This window comes from Bemisia tabaci, chromosome 3 (assembly GCF_918797505.1).
Source record: "Bemisia tabaci chromosome 3, PGI_BMITA_v3".
Classification (NCBI taxonomy): Eukaryota; Metazoa; Arthropoda; class Insecta; order Hemiptera; family Aleyrodidae; genus Bemisia; species Bemisia tabaci.
In genome coordinates this window covers 38,030,567-38,048,652 of record NC_092795.1, presented here as the reverse complement: position 1 = coordinate 38,048,652, position 18,086 = coordinate 38,030,567, and the positions used below count along the sequence as shown (strand labels likewise).

The 18,086-nt window shown below is 40.0% G+C and overlaps 1 protein-coding gene across 2 annotated transcripts; it reads right to left on the bottom strand.

Moving 5' to 3' along the window:
- On the bottom strand, positions 1–3,867 carry LOC109039766 (large ribosomal subunit protein bL35m). 2 transcript variants are annotated; one of them, XM_019055420.2, is made up of 4 exons: positions 3,613–3,867; positions 2,267–2,441; positions 974–1,111; positions 1–333 (listed from the first exon to the last, which is right to left on the bottom strand). In XM_019055420.2, the coding sequence occupies exons 1-4, from the start codon at positions 3,650–3,652 to the stop codon at positions 96–98; spliced, it is 591 nt and encodes a 196-aa protein (XP_018910965.2). In that variant the 5' UTR covers positions 3,653–3,867; the 3' UTR covers positions 1–95. The 2 variants fall into 2 exon arrangements, with proteins under 2 accessions (XP_018910965.2, XP_072154421.1); XM_072298320.1 differs by lacking the exon at positions 3,613–3,867 and adding an exon at positions 2,708–2,738.
- Positions 3,868–18,086: the final 14,219 nt, after the last annotated feature.

The window sequence follows — 18,086 nt, the reverse complement described above, 5'->3', positions numbered from 1 at the left end:
TTACAAACAACTATGAAAATGTATGTTCTCAACTACAATATGCAACTTTAGGGTATAAAACAGTACTGAACCAACTATTATCCGATGATTCCGCTTCACGGCCACGGTACCGGTTTCATACGCGTGTATGGAAATTCCTCTCTGCTATGATAAGGTTCATATGGATCATCAACGTAGTATTTTGGCTTTTTCCAATATTCGTGGGTCATCTGATCAAGCAGTCTACACTGCTGGGCATTGCACATAACATGCCGTGTAGAGCGAATTTTGTTTTCTCTACTCTTTCCGAATAATCGCTTGTGTCGCCCAGCTATTGTTCGAATCCACATGCCCCTGCAACATAAAAAAACATGATGTTAAAAATTTCCGAATTTTTCCCATAATTTACTATTTCTGGGGAATATTACCAAACATTTTTGCATGATGCGTCAAAGTGGATTCTAAGTTGATGGAGCAAATTCCTACAGAATCTTGTGTAGCGAAGATTGACTATCCAGGGATACAGAAAATACAAATGAGTCTCTGTTTGAACTTGATGTATGAGAATGCTTCATTAACTTTAATATTTTTTCTTTTTTTTCATTTAAAGCAAAAAATAAGGAAAAACAAGGGAGGGCTGATTTTTTTAAATTCTTTGGCCCATTGTAAACTTTTGACTAAGGTATACATCTAGTGAGGGAATTTAAGGCTAAAATAGCGACCAATTTTTGCTCTTTGGAGGAATATTCTGCACCTCTGTGGCTGTCAGTCAGAAAATTTAATTATGAAAAGAACACCGCAACCTTAAAAATCAAAGTACGTAGTCTCTTGAGTTCACAATCAATGTTTTAAAAGAAGAAAAAAAAAAAGTCACCTGTCGGCAACTTTGATTTTCTTTCTCAGCAAAATACTTACACCTCCATTCATATAGAAGTAACAAAGAGTACTTGTCAATTTCATACTAAATACAAAAGTTATGGTATCAACTACGTACCATCTCAGGCGAAAGAATTTGTGGAGGACAACCCTTTCGGTTCGAGGTTTCCCCTTTTTAGGACCATATAAGAGTTGCGTTCTCGTATGAGGTCTATATGGGTGATAAATTCTGGAGCATCCTTGATTTCTCCTTGACCTGATTGAAAGCAAAATAGCAAGCAATAAAGTCTCAAGCCATGTTATGAAGAAATAATGACTCAAGTTTGTGGTCCTTGGAAACGGAATTGCCAGCCACTGAGTTGAAAACAAATATCTCTTGTGATGCAGCTTGTATAACAATTTTAGTTTCTGTAATTTAGAAAAAAAACCCACACCAATTGTATTCCCCATTAGTTTTTCTTTTATTCCTTTTTTAATGGGGTCTTTACTTCTTCCTCTTACCTATGATCTTTAGAGTGATAGGTAAGTACCTTGAATTCTTTACTTAAAGATACTTTCAGGGATTTTCCAAAAATCAATCAACAACAAAAACTTCTTCAAGAGAGTATACCAATGATTAGACTGGAAAACCATGCAACTCAATGGCAGTTTCCCAAAATCTTGGCTGCTCAATTTTTAAAGGACCACAATTCAGCAAACTTGCTGCCGATGGAACACTAGACAGGTATGAATTTAAGTATTCTGATATAGGTTCCCATGTCAAAATTTCACGAACAAAACCATGTGCACAAGGAAAAGTACTGAGATTCACTCCAAACCAAGATATGAACGTTTTAATTTGGCATTGGTTACAAAAAATTTGGATTTCCCAATTACAAAAGAGACTACTTGATCAAATCGTGCACTACAACAGTTTTGATAGAATGTGATAATAATTTGAGCAATGGGATGAGTGCATTTTTCATTTAGAGGAGGAGATGCAAGATAAGTGCGACTTACCGTCACTTTAAGCTCAACTGCTGGCCTCAATTTGGCTCAACTGAGCTGAAAATTTCAGAAGATGTTCATGAAGGTGCGAGACAAACGCTTGTGAATTTTGAAGGTATTTGAAACACTCTAAGTATAGGTCCAAGTAAAATCCAGAACTTCAAACTCCTTTTGTTCGAAATAATAAAAACTGCACTTATGCGCCTTATCTTCAAAGCCCCTAAATCAGGCTAGGTATATTTTTGATCACTTTCATTGTAAAAATAAGCTTCTACGTGGAATTTTAATGGTATCACATGTGCATAATAATGCTTAAATTCGCACCTTATCTAGCGGACCTTTCCTAATCAAGATAAATGCATCTTTGATTTTTTCTCTGATATGTGATAAGTTGTGGTTCGTACACAGTATATGCTACACTTACTCCTGTAAGACAGCTGAGCTTTGGAGAAAACTGGAGAGTGGCTGCAATGATACACATAGGCTTCTGGCGAACGTAAAAATGCTTCTATGAGGCTCTGCTACGGTTTTGCTCCCAATGAATGCAAGTGACTGCCCTGGATGGATAGAGCTCAGAGCAGGTGAGGCATGACTGAAAACTGGAACAAATTTCAGAGACTTCAGATTAAGATGGGCATGCACAAGTAAGAGCACTGAAACTACTTGCAGGATAGGAGGTCAAATTTTCTGGATTTAACGAAAAATAAGACTGATTCTGTGCAAAGGGACCTTATCTGCACAGAATTTTGATAATTTTCTGCAAAAAGTAAAACTTCGTTTTTCTACAACCTGAGAATTTAAGTCTTGCAGGCTCAGGACTGATATCTCTTTCAATTTTTTAGATTTGAAGGTCAAACTTACTTACCCAAAAATTTCTGCATTATCTTCTTCCATGCATTTACAGGAAGTTAAGGAAAATTTTCTTGCGGAGGACGAGGTCCCTTCTTACAGATACGGTCACATATGAGAACAAAGTCTAAAAGTGACAGCGAGTCTGGTAGTTCATTTGCGTTTTGACCAGAGCTGAACATTAAGTTTCTTCTGTTTCTTGCAGTGTTCCAACTTCATTGGGTGCCATGCGTAAAATGCGCCTGAACATGAGACTTTGACACCTACGAACTTGGAATACTGGGCAAATGTAGCGTCTAAAAATTCAGACCAGACTCACTGCAAAGTCTAGAGGCAGCAAAAGCACACCAGTTACTTGCTCAATACGGGCACAGAGCAAGATGGAAATGAAAACCAAGCAAAACAACAATTTTGGTTACAGAACTTGTGTGAATGCACACTCTTCAGATCTGTGTCAAACTAGAATAGAAAAGGGATTACAGTCGATCCCAAAGTGTTTACGTACTTTAAGAGGGTGACAGAAGATCTACAATCTTCAGATTGACATTAAGAGTGGGTGTAAGAGTTAAGATGGCGGATCTTCTGTCGCTTTCTAAGAGTGCGTAAATTTATTTGACATAGACTCTGATAAGAGGTAGGAGTTTGTACGAATTGTCTCGTTCAGTTTGAATGCGCTTGCGCATTCAAAATGCACATTCCATGGTTTGCAGTAAGAGATGCGCAGTGAAAGTGCTCTATTAGGCATAGCTAATGTACACATCTTGATTTAGATTGTGAAATAAGTATTCAACCTGCATTGAAACTCTCATATACATTAAGCTAAGTAATTTTTTTTTTTTTTTATTGATTGGGTGAAATAACAATAATCTACAGACACAGTATTTAGAAGCAAATGATTCTGAAGTCTTGAAAAAAACTCACGGTTAGAAACTGCACGATATCCTGTCCGGAGAGCTATCATTGCTGCCTCTTTCCTTACTCTGGTGATGAAAATTCTATTAGTTGGAAATAATAACTCTCACGGACATGAGGCAGGATTATTATAAACACATTCCGCTGGTAGGTTGGTAGAATGGTGAAATTAAAAGATTGGAGAAATATTTACAGCACGAATACTGATAAGAAAAGGAAGGAAACCTAATCATAGCATAGAATAATAATCCTAATCTAACCTCACTTCTGTATTGTTGTTATTGTTATTCAGAGACAGAGACAAGAGACCCTCCACTAGTATCTTGGCCATTGTGGAAGCTTTTACTTTCGGGACTTCAGCATTCTACTGTTGACTTACCTACATGGTTGATGTTTAACAACGTGTTGGCAGTTTCGTTTCGCAAACAAGTCGAAAATGGTCGAAGTTTGCGAAACTTGTTTGGCTCATGACGTCCATAGAGAAAAAAAAGGAGGTGTTTGCATTTCGGGCATCTTGGAATATTTTGATGACTTGATGACGTAGGTGGGTACAGCTGGGTACAGAGACGTCCCCTTCACACTGTACCCACCTACGTCATCAAGTCATCAAAAAATTCCAAGATGCCCGAAATGCAAACACCTCCTTTTTTTTCTCTATGCATGACGTCACCCGAAGCTCATCATTGACCATGTAGGTAGGTCAACAGCCGAAATTGAGGTGATGACTGTTGCTCCCTAATAATTGTCCATAAGAAACTGTTGAATCCCCGAAAGTAAAATCTTCCACCTGTCGCTAGGAGGCCAGTGGAGGGTCTCTTGTCTCTGTTCAGAGACCAGGAACCAAAGACATAATAAAGACGGAGGGCTAAAAGCAAAAAATGAAGCTTCTTTTCAACCACCTCTACGATTGGCTAGAGGATTGGCGGCGAAATCGGGACAAGTTTGAAATTCAAATGTAGGGCGGGAACTAAATAAAATTGCGGAAACAAAGTATTCTAGGTTGATTTTTGCCCAAATTCAGGTACAAACTCATATTTTTTTAACTCTAGGTTAGTTTCCGTCCGTCGTCGACCGATTAATTTCATTTGGGAGTAACGTTGATCTAGAACTGTAACGGCCTGTTTGAACCTGCAGAACCACCATGAGCAGAAGAAAAACTAACTTTATCTGAGATTACTGCCTGTTACCGAGCAAAAGTAGGTGTATTATGTTAGGACGCAGACCGAACTTTCTTAGTATATTCGTTTTAGGAATTTAAAATACGTTTCGAAGAAGAAATGTGCAAAAATCAAGAGGACAAGTTCAAATCAAATTTCCGTTTGCCGCCATGGATTCCCGCGCTCATTTACACACTCACACAAGCGCGCAGCGCCGAACCTAGCTTCACTTTTTCCCCGTGCTTTTAGATACGAGCGGACGTCTTTATGTCTTTGCCAGGAACACAGTTTGTATCTAGTTTACGTCACAAACTGCTGAAGAATTTACGTCATCGGCAGGGCCGGTAATTCGTTTTGAAACATCAATGACAACCATCAAATGAACGTGCCAGCGGGGGAGGGGTGCATAAGACGCGTTTACTGGTGTTGAACACACTTTTTGGGAAAACCCTGTCAACACTACCAGCATAAGTTCACGGAACTTGGCGCGAAAGCTAAGTTTCGTAAACCTATCTCTGTGTGGACAAGGCGACAAGGCCTTCCATTCATAAGAAATGAACGAAAAAATTATGAATGAACAAACATAAATGTGGATCAATGATATTAACTTCCGCCGCCGCGCCTTGCAGACCGTGCTGTCTTTGACGCAATGCGTGAAGTATCCACGCAGTCTTGTAGGCGCTATGCGTCTCACGCTGATCGCGCTGTGTTTGACGCAATGCATGACATTCATGCATTCTTGTAGGCGCTATCCGTTTCACGCTGTCCGCAATGACCGCACTGTGCTTGATGCAATGCGTGAAGTATTCGTGCAGTCTTGTAGGCGCTAATATGTGTTACATGCCGATCGCCGCTCCGAGGGCTTCTCCTTTTCATCTCAAGTCCTCGTCATCATTCCCTAGTAGCAGAGTTATTTAAAAAATTTGTTTTTAAAAGTATAAACCGTAAATAACCACAAGCTAAAGAATATTCATTGTTTATGTAATGGATGTAAAGTTTTTTAGTTAAAAGTTTACATTATTATGTAACCCTTAGTATAAAAGTTATATAACCAAATTCAAAGAGTGTATAAAATGAATTTTCATTATTCTTCCTGGCTGGTAGCGCACTCCAGTTGTTATGAAGTGTGCAAGTTTACATATGCGTTACTACCAGGTGGTGGATCATCGTAGAGTTGTGATGCATACCTTAAATCCGCGGCGTCCTAGTCGGGATTAGAACCCACGCCTCGGGATGGAGTTGCTATCCGAAGTCCAGTACTTTACCACCAGACCAGCCAGGCTTGATATGGATGGGCCCCTAAATTTAATCTCTTAACTATCGCAGGCCTCTGAGTCCGTAATATGTTTGTTTATTGACGGATTCTTATGATATTTTACCAGACTTTATTATTTATTATTTATCTATTTATCGTTTTTTATTTCATGATGTAATTTTTTCATTTTCATTTTTTTTAACTCTCTCTCATTTTTTTAGCTCTCTCTTTTTTTAACTATCATGATTTTTAACCATCATTTTTTCTAACTCTCTCTATTTTTTTAACTCTCTCTCTCTCTATTTTTTAACTTTATAATTGCGTCTTTTTCCAGTTTTAATTATTTGAACCTTTTTCTAGTTTGAATTTATGTCGATGTATTTATGTTATTTATATCATTTCCTTTTTTCTTTTAAATTTTTATAAAATTAATTTAAACATTTTAAAAAAAATCAAAATTTTTAAAATAATATTTAATAATATTTTTAAAATATTAACAAAAATAATTATGATATACTTCAAAAATATTATAAAATATTATTTTAAAAATTTTAATTTTTTATATTTTTAATATATTTTTAAAATGTTTTAAAAATATTCATTGATTGTATTTCAAAAGTACTTTTGAAAATATTTTAAAAATACATGAAAAACATTTTAAAAATATATTAAATTTCAATATTTTTAAAATATTTTTAAAATATTGCTGTCTAACTGGGCAGGGTTATGAGCCAGACACGCTACCAACTGAGGTAACAGGGCTCCTCGGATTGTGTGCCGAAATATCCCCTTTTAACTCGTCTCGGAGCCACTAGTACCTCTAATAATACCTATCCCACGCAGTCTGAGAGTCGAGGGTGTTCATTGAAATGAGATCATCATCATCATTCATGAAAATGAGATAGGTTTACGTTAAAGTCATTCAGGTCATTTATATAACAGTTATATTAAGCAAATTAAGCAAAAGGATACTATGCGTATAAAGAAAATTTATAAAAACCCTTCCTCAATTATATAAATTTTATATAAACGTTATCTTCTGAAAATATGAATAATTATTTTCATGGGCATTTTATATAAAACTTATGTACACGATATATAAACTTTAGTTAAAATGGTGCTTATATAACCGGTATTAATTCCTTATACGTTTGTTAGGAAGGGGAAAGTGAATCATGCTACTAGGGTTTCTCTCTAGGTAAGTCGCGCCGTGCCAGGCCAAATTGCGTGTTTGGTTTCTCTCTTAACTCGACTAATAAATTAAAGGTGCTGTCTCTTGTATCACTGAAAGACGACAAAAGTAGAAATTACTTTACTCTCAGAAAATTAGAGATTCTGACGCCTTTTCTCGTTTGTAATTTTTTTTTCTAAATCCGAATTTTTTTATACCTACATTTAAAAATTGCAAAATTTACCGCCCCTTATAGATTTGCCGCCATGGGCCATGGCCTATGTGGCCACCCCCTTAATCCGGCCCTGGTCATCAGTACTATGTGTAAGACGCGTTGTTAAAGTCAGAAGTGCAACCGCTGATTTATCCGCTGAGTGGCTGAGCTCAGCCGAAGTGTTGTTAAACGTTTTCTGAGTTATCCGTAGGCAACCTATCATCATGGCATCCTTCACACATGACCATAGCAGACAAAATGTATCGTGAAAATGTCATGCTTTATATGCTGTTTTTGACGCCCATAATTTCACGTATTCTTTCATTGCCGAATGTGATCCGAATAATCTCGCATTTTTTAGAAGATCCTTCCAGAGCTCTCTCCTCTCTGACAAATGGGTGAGAAGGTCCACTATTATCTCCTTCTGACCTTTAGGAGATAGATTTCAATAAGATTTCAATAAATCCACGTTTATGAAATCGCGATACATTCACCGATCAAATCGCAACTCATCGCGATCACTGCTGCTTGCGAAAATCCCTTAATTTTCAAGGTTTTTCGGGGAGTCCCTCAAACAAACTCTCGGTTGCCTCTCCGTGTCTCCCCCGACTCTTCTTGAAGGAGTGCCTTCTATCAGGGTTGCCACAGTCATCAGGGAATACCGGGGATTGTCAGGGAAAACCGGGGATTGTCAGGGAAAATGACGAAAATGACAGGGAAAATTTGTTAAATCACCTTCATTTAGTTGCTTTCTAGAATGGGTTTGAGGTTTCGAACAACAAAGTTTGCCTGAAAAGTATTTTGAATTATGCCTTCTTAACCATCCGCCACATCTTCAATTGTCAGAAAAATATGGGAAATGTCAGGGAATTAAATTTTCTAAATTCTGTGGCAACCCTGTTCTATGCGGTCCATAAAAGTTCTCAGTTCTACCCAAGCAAAAACTCACCAACTTCGGCTTGTTTTGCTAGCAAGCTGGCAACGCTCGGAAATTCACTTCGGGAAATTGTGCGTCAAACTGCTTGTCAGCGATGGAATGACGTAAACGGCCATCGGCAAATCTCTTCAGGGCATAGTTGACACCATTTCCATGCCCCGTAAAATCCTCAACCTGCCCATTGAATTTTTGGGCCGGTCCCGTGTCGCGTGCAATGTTATTCCCATCTCCGAGACAAAAGGCTCTTTCCAGTATTTCTCATGAATATCTGAACGAATTCATGCTAGAAAAAAGAACCCATATTCAAACAGATTAAATCAAGAGAAACTATGAGACCCACATTTCCTATGTACATAGTTCCTTTTTATTCGTGTATTAATCCGTACATCGATGGTGAAATTCCCAAACCACGTATCTCGGTTTGCGGCGTCGCAAACAGAGGCGGATCCAGCAATTTGGCAACACTGGATTTCCTCCATTTAATAAACCTATGCTAAATAATTGATTTTTGTCGGATCACTTGGCCCCTCCAAGAATCGATACATTTTCATGGCTTTAAATGGAGAAAAGGCAATGTTGCCATTTTGCTAGGTCCGCCAATGGTCGCAAACTTCCTATCATTGGTATTTCAATTTTTAAATGGGGGACTATTCAACGTAAATGCTTTAAACCCTCATTACTATCTTTTCTGAGGAAAAATCTGTGAAAATTTCAAGCAGTAATGTTGATTTGTTCTCATCCAAAAAATAAAAAGGGAGTGGAGATTTCGAATTACCTCAAACGAGATACCTACATGGTTTTGGAGTTTCACCGTCGATATAGTTTCTCATAAAGCACACAACTGCGTCCATCAGTGATTTCTAATTTCCTTATCTTCTTCTTTCCCTCGTGAAATTTCATTATCGGGCTAATTTTCCTAGTTATATGGTCAGAGATCGGAACGTAACACACGACATACGCATACATACATAGATATTACGAGACAATAAAGGAAAAGTATGCTCTTTTCAGAGACCTCTCCCCGTACAACACACTCGCAGTGCATACCTGAACTCTCCCTGTAAGTTTCGTATAGGCTATACGCAGAACTCTTCTAATTGTTTTCATTGGTACTTAACCCAAATACGTAGCCTAGAAATGTTACTTTCTTCGAAAAATATTAAGCAAAATATTTGATTTGGCGTCAAGTGCTCTTCTGTTAAAGTGCAGAGCGGATCCCGCACTCCGACTTGTTTGCCTTCAAACACTTGATCAGGCAATTTGAGTGGCTTAGGAGTAGGTATAGTTGCTCTCAGAAATTTTGCCTAGCCCTTTTAGCTGTTTCTTAATTGAAGTTGAATTTCTAAGTACCCACAGACACGGCAATAGGTACTTACTTTTTCAACTCTGATCTATGTAACATTTAGCAGAGTCCTCCCTCTCCTTCTCCTCTATTTCCTCCGGTTTCTCATGGACAGGCCCAACACGTTTGCTTTTTATTTGTCAATCCTCGCTCAATAGGTCTTTTGATTATTTGTCGTCGATTTTTTTAGTCCTGTAAGCAAGCGTAATCAGGCGGGGAGGCTTCCCTTCCGTGCTGAAGAAGAACGCCGCATGAACATTCGAGAGTTGCCAAATTTCCTCCGACAAAAGTATCATTCTCGGGGGAAGTTATGAATATTTTCTTTTGAAATTTGCAGATGATTTAGATCCGGCCGCGAATGAAATCGACTGAAAAATTGAAGGAAAAATATTCACAAATTTCTCTGTAAATCCTTATTTTATCAAAGGAAATTTGACAACGTCTGAAGGTCCCTAACGGCGTTTTGCCTCAGCACGGCAGTTCTGCTGGTTGCATAATCGAGCGCGGCGAGCTAAATGAAGTATGAAATACGCAAAATGTGAAACCATCGGAGCGAGAATGCTCACTAATATTGTAAAACGCACAGGAAATTTTCAGTAAAGAATTTTCTTTTTTTCTAGAATGCCGTCTTGTTTTTTTGGGCTGCGTTTGATGTTGTCATTCAAGTTATTAGCAGCTGCGAAAAGGTGTCTCACGTGGGGAGAGGTATTCCGCCCCTCCTCTTCACCGGGACCCATTTGCAGTTCATCTCGCCGCGATGTCCACTTCACGCGAGCTTCTGACGTCATCAAAATTGGCAGCTCGGCGTGACTCTGAACAGGGTTGATGGATCGCACGAGGAGTCATATTTTTCACCGAAATGAATAAGCGACATCGAAGACATTTGCAGAGTCACCCGGCAAGGCCGCCGAAGCACGTCAGTTCGTCCTTTTATAGCAATAACGGGCCAGAAATAGGCGGGAAAAGTGTCGTTCCACGCAGCGACATTTCCTCCGCCTGCGAATCCAGTTCAAACGCCCTGGCAAAGCAAAATAAACGCACCGCGTTAAGCAGAAAGGAACCAAGCCACATCAGCTATTGCCAAATTTGACCGGGCGATTTTAATTTTTCACAAGAGAACGTTTGTGCGGATTCCTTTGAAAATTTTAATGAATTTGCTTCATACTATGCATAAACGGACCTTAGCAGAAAGGAACCAAGCCACATCAGCTATTGCCAAATTTGACCGGGCGATTTTAATTTTTCACAAGAGAACGTTTGTGCGGATTCCTCTGAAAATTTTAATGAATTTGCTTCATACTATGCATAAACGGACCTTAGCAGAAAGGAACCAAGCCACATCAGCTATTGCCAAATTTGACCGGACGATTTTAATTTTTCACAAGAGGACGTTTGTGCGGATTCTTTTGAAAATTTTAATGAATTTGCTTCATACTATGCATAAACGGACCTTAGCAGAAAGGAACCAAGCCACATCAGCTATTGCCAAATTTGACTGGGCGATTGAATTTTTCACAAGAGGACGTTTGTGCGGATTCCTTTGAAAATTTTAATGAATTTGCTTCATACTATGCATACACGGACCGCGTTAAGTAGAAAGGAACCTAGCCACATCAGCCATTGCCAAATTTGATCGGGCGATTTAATTTTTCACAAGAGGACGTTTGTGCGGATTCGTTTGAAAATTTCAATGAATTTGCTTCATACTATGCATACACGGACCGCGTTAAGTAGAAAGGAACCAAGCCACATCAGCTATTGCCAAATTTGATCGGGCGATTTAATTTTCACAAGAGAACGTTCGTGCGGATTCCTTAGAAAATTTTAAGGAATTTGCTTCATACTATGCAGAAAATTCAATACAATTTGCACAAAAATCAACACAAGGGGTTTCATGCAAAAAATGAAATTTTCCAATGGAATTTGGCAAAAGATGATGTGGCTTGGTTCCTTACTGCTTAACGCGGTCTAAATAGTCAAAAAAACCTGTTACTGCGCGAGAATTGATGAGTGAAATACTTGTATGATAAAGCCGTTGGGCTGCAAGGATTTTAGAACACGACTTCACGTTTATGACGTTACAAGAGTAACGTTGGCTAGGAAACGGGCTACGCAGTTAACGTCAATGAATGATAATCGAAATTTAGAAAAGAATCTGTGAGTTATTTTCTGGGTAAAATGTAAGGGCCAAATCGCCAAGTAAAGTAAAGTCAAGTAAAGTCAAACGCTGCGGCGCGGCGTGCTGCCAGCTCGAAACGCGCACTGACGCCTACAAACCTAAAGGGATACTTCAAGCATTGCGCGATGCGTGAGGTAGCCCTTAGGTTTGTAGGCTGCGTCAGAGCATGTTTCGCGCTAGCAGCACGCCGCGCCGCGGCTCTCCCGGCGGGCGGGCGGTGAACGATTTCTTGGGGGGGGGGGAGGGGAGAGCTCCCCGGCGGAGAAACTCGTTCATATATTTTTTTTTCGTAATATTTTTTTTTTTAACATTTTTGTTTAATTTTCGACTTTTAAAATTACACACTGGTCGTGTGAAGTAATTAGTGAACTCTCAACGCTAGATAAAGTGTAAAAATGAAAGGCGAGTCGTGCGCCATGCGCGCTGTGGATGGCGCAGGGCGGCTCATGAAATTCTCCCCGGGTGTTCTGTCGGGGGAATTGGAGGTACGGCAAAGGAACAAATGGAATGAGAGAGAGAGAATGGAGACAGGAATTCGGAAATGGTTGATCAAAGACTACAAAAGACGTACGATTTGTGTAATCTTTATTCCCGTTTGTGACATCCACAAGCCACGTTGTCTCAATCTTCTCTATACTATAAGCTCCAAGACCTCCTAATTTTGCGGAACTGGTAACGCTTAGTTCCAGCGTTCTACCGGGCCGATTTTCATGATTTTTGCGGCTATCGACGGGCAATTGTCTCTAGATAAGCCAACTCTTTTCAGATTTTCAAAATATGGCACAGGTTTTTTTATATTACGTGGTAAAGTTGCGAATTCTCCCATTTAAACAATGTAAATTTATACTTTTTGTCATAGTTCGTTTGAGCGTTCTACCCAGCCGATTTCCATGATTTTTGCGTCAATCGACAGGTAATAGGCCCTAGATGAGCCCGCTGTAATCAGATTTTGGAAAAAGGACCCAGGTTTTTTTAAAATCACGTTATAAAAGTGAGTGAGTTCACAGAATGCTCCGGTACTGCTACCGCTATGCGCGGGAGGATGCGCAGTGGTCGAGGAGGTTGCGCAGTAGCTGTGTAGCCATGCGCATCAGCTCTACACTTATCTACACAAGATTCGCGCAGGAGCCCTCACATGGACCGGTGGCCGAGTCGTCTAAGACGTCGAAGGAGTCCACTTTTAACTCGGTGTGGGTTCGGTCCCCAATTTATACTACCTTAATTATTACCCGACTATCATTTTTCGTTGTTTTACTGCAATATTTCATCAACCAGTCATTCCAAAACGCGTCCTTTTAATTTTAAAGTAATTTTAAGTAAAGGTTAAAATTAAGGTATACCTCATAGCGTAATTTCTTAGGGGGGAAATAAAACTAACACTGATAGGAGGGTAAAAATACGGCCGCGAAGCGGCCCATTGATGGCGCGGAGCGCCTTCAGGGGGTTGGGCCGCGTAGCGGCCAGGGGGCGTAGCCCCCTAGTTCTCTCTATTAAGGGACTCTACATCATGGTACATACACGTACAGACGCACACGGTCTCCTCATGAACCACGCATGCGGTAGGAACGCGCATGCTGCGCAAATTGTATAACCGGTCGTCTGAAGGCGCTTTAAACGAGTCGTCGCGTTCGCGAAAGCTAGATACCATCATCGCCTTGGCCGGGTCAGTAACTCGTGTTCCGCGGTGAGTGCCCGCGAAAACTGGGATCGCGAACTCAATCCGCGTACCTGTTTGGCGCGGCGGGGGCGCGCTATTTTGGTCGCGGTTATTTTTAATGCCATCCCCTCTTCTCCCTCATATTTTTAATTTTAAACTCATTCGACTGACTGATGGCTACCAAATAAACCGGCTTATTGTCAGTTCTATTTCCGCGTCGAGCAAACACGTGTTTCCTCGCCAATAATAAAACTTCAACGAAATTCATGTGACCAAGAAAATATAATCAAGTTGGACCGGAGAAATTCAAGCAACTGAGTGGAGTTACCGATAAGGGTTAGTGAAAAAAAATGGAAAGGAGACAGAGGAGCATAGGATAAGAAAGAGGTCGAAACCTTATTGTGTTGGCGGTGGCGTAGCTAGGAATTCTTTAAGGGGGGGGGGGTGTCCATTCAAAAACGTGACGGTAAATTTACATTACATTAGGCAGGTCCCTGATAATATTTTATGCCTGCCCTCCAAAGGTCAAAAAGAGGTACAATGGACGAGGCTGGGGGGGGGGGGGGTCCAGACCCCCTGAATCCCCCTTGTCTACGCAACTGTGTGTTGGGGGCGAAGGGCTAATAAACGGGGAAAGGAATTAAACGTTTCTGATATAACTTTAATACGTGATATGATTTAAACTATTTCTGGTAGCCACGAAAACCTGCCACCAATCAAACAGTATCGATAACCATGAATTTAACCATAAGGTCTTCAGCCTCCATCATCGTGGCTATCAATTTCCATTCTAATTTTTTTATCATTTTGCAAATATTGCGCCCCTCTCCTATTCCTCGAGATGAGAAGAGGCTCCTCCCCACAAAGGAGAAAACAAATGAAAGAGAATTATAGGAAGGGAGAAACTTCTTGTTTCTTCGAACGTTTCGTGAAGATGTATCAGTCATACGAGCTGTATGGCACGCTAATGTTCATTTATAGCTATTAGATTCCATATTGGTATGTTACTACAGCCAAAAAATTCTGCTAGTCACATGGCTCCTGATATATCAGGCCCTCCAGATCCCGTCAGGAGTGAAGACTCCTGACGAAGATGGATCTACCCTGATAAAAATTGGCGATAGGAGCTGCGTTTCAAAATACCATAGGAGTTCCTATAGCCGACTAAAGAAGGCTATTGAAAATCATATAGCTGGCTGTATGTAGAAAGCGGAGCAAATCATATAGCCGGGGTATACGAAGCTATAGAAAAGTATACAGTCGGGCTATAGTTCCTATCGCCGGGCTTTACACTTTATCGCCATTGCCTATAAAAGGCTATAAGAAATTGTGTAGAAATTCGTGTGCTTTGGAAATCATCAAGTTTGATACGGAACTACCTTAATATTTACAAAACACACATCATATTTTCCTTTAAAACGTATTTTATTTCATCAATTAAAATGGGAATTATCCATACAGAGTGTGCAAACATTTCAAAATCATGAGTTGAAAAACTCTGACTCCGCAAGATTAAATATTAGAGCCTAACACAAAGCGGAGCGGCGACGCACTGGCGCCTACAAACCTAACAGGGATACTTCACGCATTGCGCAATGCGTGAAGTATCCATGTTAGATTTGTAGGCGCCAATGCGCGTTCCGCGCTCTCTGCCCGCCCGCCGCGCCGCAGCGTGCCACGGTGTCTGAAGCAACTATTTCACACCAGAGGTATTGCACAGTATCATAAGAAATTGAAGGCGCTCCAACATATTGAGAATGGCAGGCATCCATCAAAAGTACGGAGCTGTCCTCGCAAAATAAATCAAGATACTGTACGGCACAAAAAGAGAGCAGTGGTCCAAAAACTAACTAAGTCCTAGTATTCGTATTTAGTAACGTTTAGCATAAACTTTATCGTCTGGCTGTTGCTTAGTCGCCACACACTGTGGTATTGGACCTGAAAAGCTGGCCAAAACTATTTATCACCAGATATCGCCGAGTTTTAAAAATATTTTACAATCAGTACTTCTTCTTTAGTGATAATATGCACAATTTAACCACCCAACACATCATATGACAATTTGCGGAGAGTTTAAAGAGGGTGCAAGAAGCCCTCCAAAAAGCCTTTAAAAGGACGCAAAGTATCTGACTAAAGCGGTGCATTTAGACGAGTTTCTCCTTCACCCATGGTCTACTTTTCGAAATAAGGACTTTCTATTACCTCATAATTGATGGTTTTTTTTAAAAACAGCGTAAGTCACTTCAAAACTTTTGACGAAACAGCCGATCTCTAACATTGAGGAGTAATTGAACATTTCTCCAAAAAATTAATATGAATCATTCTAGGTATTAGATTTTTGACAGTTTTGAATCAAAATTAGTGCTAGTATGAAAGTGCCGGGACCTCCATATGATGATATGAGGTTAAATTATAAGATGAAAATGAGTTTTATCATAATAAGAACCAACGTAAGGGCAGAAAGCACCTGTGAAAATGATTCATTTTGATGGGTACCTTCCTCACCCATGGTCCACATCTCAAAGTGAGGGCACTTTACTGCGAAATTCGTAACAAAACCACATATCTCACTGTTACGAGGCTTCAAATGTGCCTCTCAGCTTAATTTCATGGTGCCAGAGGGCCACTTTTAAAGCCCCACCCCGCGGCCGCATGGACTCAAATTTGTCTGTAAAAGGAAAACATGGCATAAATATGTCTATACTCAAGGATAATGCACGAAGAAATTGTTAGATAACGGTTTAAACACTTTTACAAGACTTTAAAGTGACCCTCCCATCCGCTTTCAAATTATTTTTTTTATCCCTCTTTCGAGGGCGTAGGGGCCAGAGAAACAGGTTGCGTGACCAAATATCACCCAATTCGGTACTAAATGGGTCAGAGCTGTTGGAAAAATACAATTTCAGTCGTTAGTATCGACATAATTTTTCCCATTCATGTTTGTAAAAATCGCTCAAAAGTCCATCTATAAGGTCAAAAATTTCAATTTCCTCAGTTTTCCTCAGTCTGTCACCCCTGAATCCTGAAAATACCCACTTTGGACTATAACATTCCGCCTTAAACCGCTTGAGCGCAGTTGAGCGCAAAAAGAAATCGGACTCTGAATTTCGAAAAAAACGTTTACTTTTACATCACTTTTCAACCTCCTGTGAAAATCACTGAAAAAAGGAAATTTCGAAAATACTGTGGTTAGTTGTGTAGAATATACCCCTAAGAATGTGTTGCATATCGCCAAAGTTCCCTTTTATGGCCGCACAGTTGAAGTAAACTGATCGACGAGTAGCGCGCCAAAACAAATCAAAATAATCGCTGAGAATTAGGTAACTTCGTGGTCTCTTCGCGGGAAATTGAGCCACTCGAAAAATGGTACGTACATGTCTACCACGGTAAAAAACAGTGTAGATTTCGAATATCACATTGGTTTTCCAATAAAAAAAAATTTAAAATTGAGGTTTTGGCCAGGTTTTTCGGTCAAATACCACAGTGTGCGCCATCGGCTATAAAAGGCTAAAAGAAATTATACAGCCGGCTCCGGAAGCTATTGGAAATCTTACAGCCGGCTTTAAGTCTATGGTATTTTGGAACACAGATTCTACTGCCAATTTTTACCTGGGTACAGAACGCTCCCACCTATGAAGGAGGGGTAAGGGAATTTCCCAAGTATCAAAAGAAGTCCTGGGAAATTTTGAAAAATTTAGTAGCCACAGGAGCAATCTTGTAATGTTTCCAACGAAAATTGTATCCAATTACAATATTGAAGACAGAAAATATGCCACGCACTTTCTTGGCAAAATCCCTCACTTTTCTAAGAGGGGCCAAATACAAATAGGTATCTTGGGGGGGGGGGGGGAGGCTGAACACCCAGCTGGCCCCCTATTTCCACCCATGCGTACACTCACATTTGAATCCGACAAGTTTATGCTTCGACTATTTTGAAGGGCTTTCTCTCAAAACTTCGTCTTTTGACACAAAAATAAAGTGGAGGACTTCATAACTCCTGTTGCATGTTTTTGCCCCAAAATGCGTAGGAGACTCCTCTATGATCCGGCGACAATAACATGCTTTTTCTGTGAACAAACGGAAAAAATTAAATTGCTGATTTAACAATTCAATTGCTAAAAAAAGTGACTGCAGTGCTTCATGTAGATTTTACAACAAAAACATTGCAAAGATTAGATTACAATTGTGGTTAAAGTAGTAACTTTTTGTTGTAAAATCTACGTTGAAACGTTTCGGTCACTTTTTTCAGCAATTGCATTATTAAATCAGAACTTTAATTTTTTCCGTGCAGTCGCAAGGAAAATGTGTGTCCGAGTGTTTTTGAAGAAGAATCTCCCCGCATCATGTCTCTCGTTGGTGAAGCAGAAAATTTAAACATCCAGTCGGGGCAACCTGGAGTAATTTCTCGGTTGCTAGATGGATCGCCAATTCCCGGACACCTCCTCTCGAATCGATATAGAACACAAGGCTTCCACTGCCGGCGACGGCAACGAGGGGAAACAATTGACGTCATCAGCGTGAATATTTGAGTGCCCTCGGTGGTTTGCGCGTAGTAAGGCAGATGGCAGCAC

What these genes read in the sequence shown, in the direction of transcription:
- LOC109039766 (XM_019055420.2), bottom strand. Translation starts at nt 3,652, where the DNA reads ATGATAGCTCTCCGGACAGGATATCGTGCAGTTTCTAACC. An exon ending in ATATCGTGCAGTTTCTAACC is followed by an intron (nt 2,442 to 3,612) that starts GTGAGTTTTTTT and finishes AATTTGTTCCAG; the next exon opens with TTTTCAGTCATGCCTCACCT. An exon ending in AAATTCTTTCGCCTGAGATG is followed by an intron (nt 334 to 973) that starts GTACGTAGTTGA and finishes TTTATGTTGCAG; the next exon opens with GGGCATGTGGATTCGAACAA.